The sequence below is a fragment of the Camelina sativa genome, chromosome 19, assembly GCF_000633955.1.
Source record: "Camelina sativa cultivar DH55 chromosome 19, Cs, whole genome shotgun sequence".
Taxonomy (NCBI): Eukaryota; Viridiplantae; Streptophyta; class Magnoliopsida; order Brassicales; family Brassicaceae; genus Camelina; species Camelina sativa.
In genome coordinates this window covers 26,237,193-26,239,857 of record NC_025703.1, presented here as the reverse complement: position 1 = coordinate 26,239,857, position 2,665 = coordinate 26,237,193, and the positions used below count along the sequence as shown (strand labels likewise).

At 29.6% G+C, this 2,665-nt stretch overlaps 1 protein-coding gene across 1 annotated transcript in view; it reads right to left on the bottom strand.

Moving 5' to 3' along the window:
- Positions 1-438, bottom strand: part of LOC104767233 — a 3,715-nt gene extending 3,277 nt beyond the window's left edge. The window contains exon 1 of the mRNA XM_010491276.2: positions 200-438. Coding sequence (XP_010489578.1) covers positions 200-242 — 43 coding nt within the window. The 5' untranslated portion in view covers positions 243-438. The remainder of the gene's footprint in view (positions 1-199) is intronic.

Sequence of the window (2,665 nt, the reverse complement as noted above, 5' to 3'; positions counted from 1 at the left end):
ATACATGCCGCATATTCCGGGGTGCTTGGATCTGTCGTTGGCAACAATCTTGATTCGGCCATCAAGTTCATGATCTCTGGTTCGATGACAAAGATGTTAAACAAGAAAACTAAACAATTGAGTAGGATGGCGAATACCAAAACTGAGAACATCAACGTTTTGTTCTTGAGGAACAGTTTGCGGGATTCATTTAGAATACCCGCAACCTCCTTTAGAACATTCAAGAACGCAAATCGACCCATGGGTTTCAATAAGACAAATGAAACAAAATAAGCTCTTGGCTGTTGGTTTTTGGTAATAGTAGTGAGGGTTTATAATATAAAACCGATCTGTTTAGTGATTATATACTACTAATCTATGGAGGACAGGGCCTTTGGCTTGTATCTCGGGGTAGCTTCCGTTATGGAGATTCTTGTCATCCATTTGACATAGTCCAAGTCCACAGAACCCCCGACTATATTAAATCCAAAATCAAACAAAGAAACTATTTAATGCATGGATGAAAAGTCTAAATGATGACTTCCTGACCGCGACATGACATAACTGAAGATGTTAAATAGAGAAAACAAGAGGTATGACATATTAAACGTTGCAAGTTGCCATTCAAATGTACGTGATCAACAACCACTTCATGACATCTATCATCTATGTCTATCCGTGTTGCATTGAAACGGTCAAGACACCGTGTTAAAAGATGAAACATCAACATCCACTTACATATATATGTTATTAGATTGATAAAGGATTCAATACACCAATATAATACAGTAAATGCTCATCTCAAAAAACGAACAAGTCATATAAACTGTCCGGTCAATTAAAAACTATAACTAAATGTTGAAGTAATCCTTCATCACATTCAGCATTTTTTTTCCCCAAACACATAAGAATCAGAGCTTCAAACGCTGTTAACAATGTCGCAAATTTCTAAATGATTGAAACAAATCAAAAACAAAAAAGAGAGCACTTGCAAATCAAGCAAACCATTTCTTCTTGTGGATCTTCCTCCTTCATCAATCTAACCTTTCTTTTCTTTAAATCTAATCTCTATTTTTAGAAAAGGTTACGTAAATTATTTAACATAGTATATATTGCAGTTTTTATCAACTTTAATTAAGAATTTACGTATCATCCATAGTTTTTGCAAATAAATTACAACTTATACTTTTTCATTACGTATGCAAATAACATGTTGCATCGCTTAGATTAACTTATTTTCATTGATGTATTTCGTAAGATACAAGACAAGATATAGAAATATATATACACAATAGAGTGTAACTAATAGAGCAGGTATTTTAGAACACTAATGATTCTATAATTATTGATCATCAATATAATAACAATATTATCCATAACATCCACATTTTAATAACAGTGTAGGTTTTATTTTTGGTTTAAAGATATTGGCCAAACCAAAATCCACATTGAAGTTTGTTTGATTATATCATGATAGTAACCTAAACCGGTTGTCAATGTCAAAATAAAATCGAGAGAAGTTTTTTTTTTAGTCTTATCCTCAAGAAGTGACGCGGTGACGCCGGATCCCGACAACAAAAAACACGCGTTAAAGCTTAAACATATTACATGCTTATGGGTAAATTAAAAAAAATGCCTCTTAACTTATAGAAAAACTTACTGATTTTTTTTGGGTCTATTAAGTTTATAAATTTTTTTTTTGTGTCTCTTTCTAACTTACAATTTTTTTTTATGTCCTCTTAATTTATAAATTTTTTTTTTGTGCCTCTATACGTATATATGCCATTTTAATTTATGTATTCGAGACGGTCGCACTGCTCCTAGTTAAGCCGACATTGGTTAAAGACATTTATGATTGGTTCTTCCTTTTTGATTTATAATTATTATCTTGGTTTGCTTTCTATAGAAACAGTTCAAGTTTAACACCAATTGTTGTAGTATAGTGAGATCCGCAACACTCTTCCGAAAGACAAAAGAAACCCTTTGGATGCTTCTTTGGCTTAGATGATCTCATGTTTGTGTCTTCTTTGTAATTGTTGCCTTGTTTTTTAATTCTTTCTTTTTTTCGCAATGTATCAAGAGCCATAGGTCCTAAACTCTGTTAATTCCAAAAACCTTCATCTTCTAATGATATTCTAATGATATTTACATTCATATGCGGCATGGTACATGGAAGCAAGAATACCTTGCTAATAATATATTATACATATACAGTAAAACCTCTATAAATTAATAATGTTGGGACTAAGACATTTTATTAATTTATAGTGATATTAATTTATCTATAAATTAATAATTATTATTTTATAGTGTAGATTAATAATTATTAATTTATAGATATATTTTTAATTGTTTATTTTTTAAAAACATTATGAATTGGAACAACTATAGCAAAATAAGATTAAACTTTCGGATGTTATAAATTTTATGGTTTAGGAATTGAACTTGTAATATTTAGAAAGCACTATTTACAATAAATTACAAATATTATAGACAAATTGACTTATACACATGAGACACATAAATTCAAATCTATGAATAATAATATCAATTCTCCTATTTTAATAATCTGTCAAATTATCAAATTGTAAATGATGCATATCTAAAAATTAAAACTTTAAATTTAATTATTTGTATGACATGTTATAAAATATTTTAGAGATATCATTATAGGTTGAAAATACAA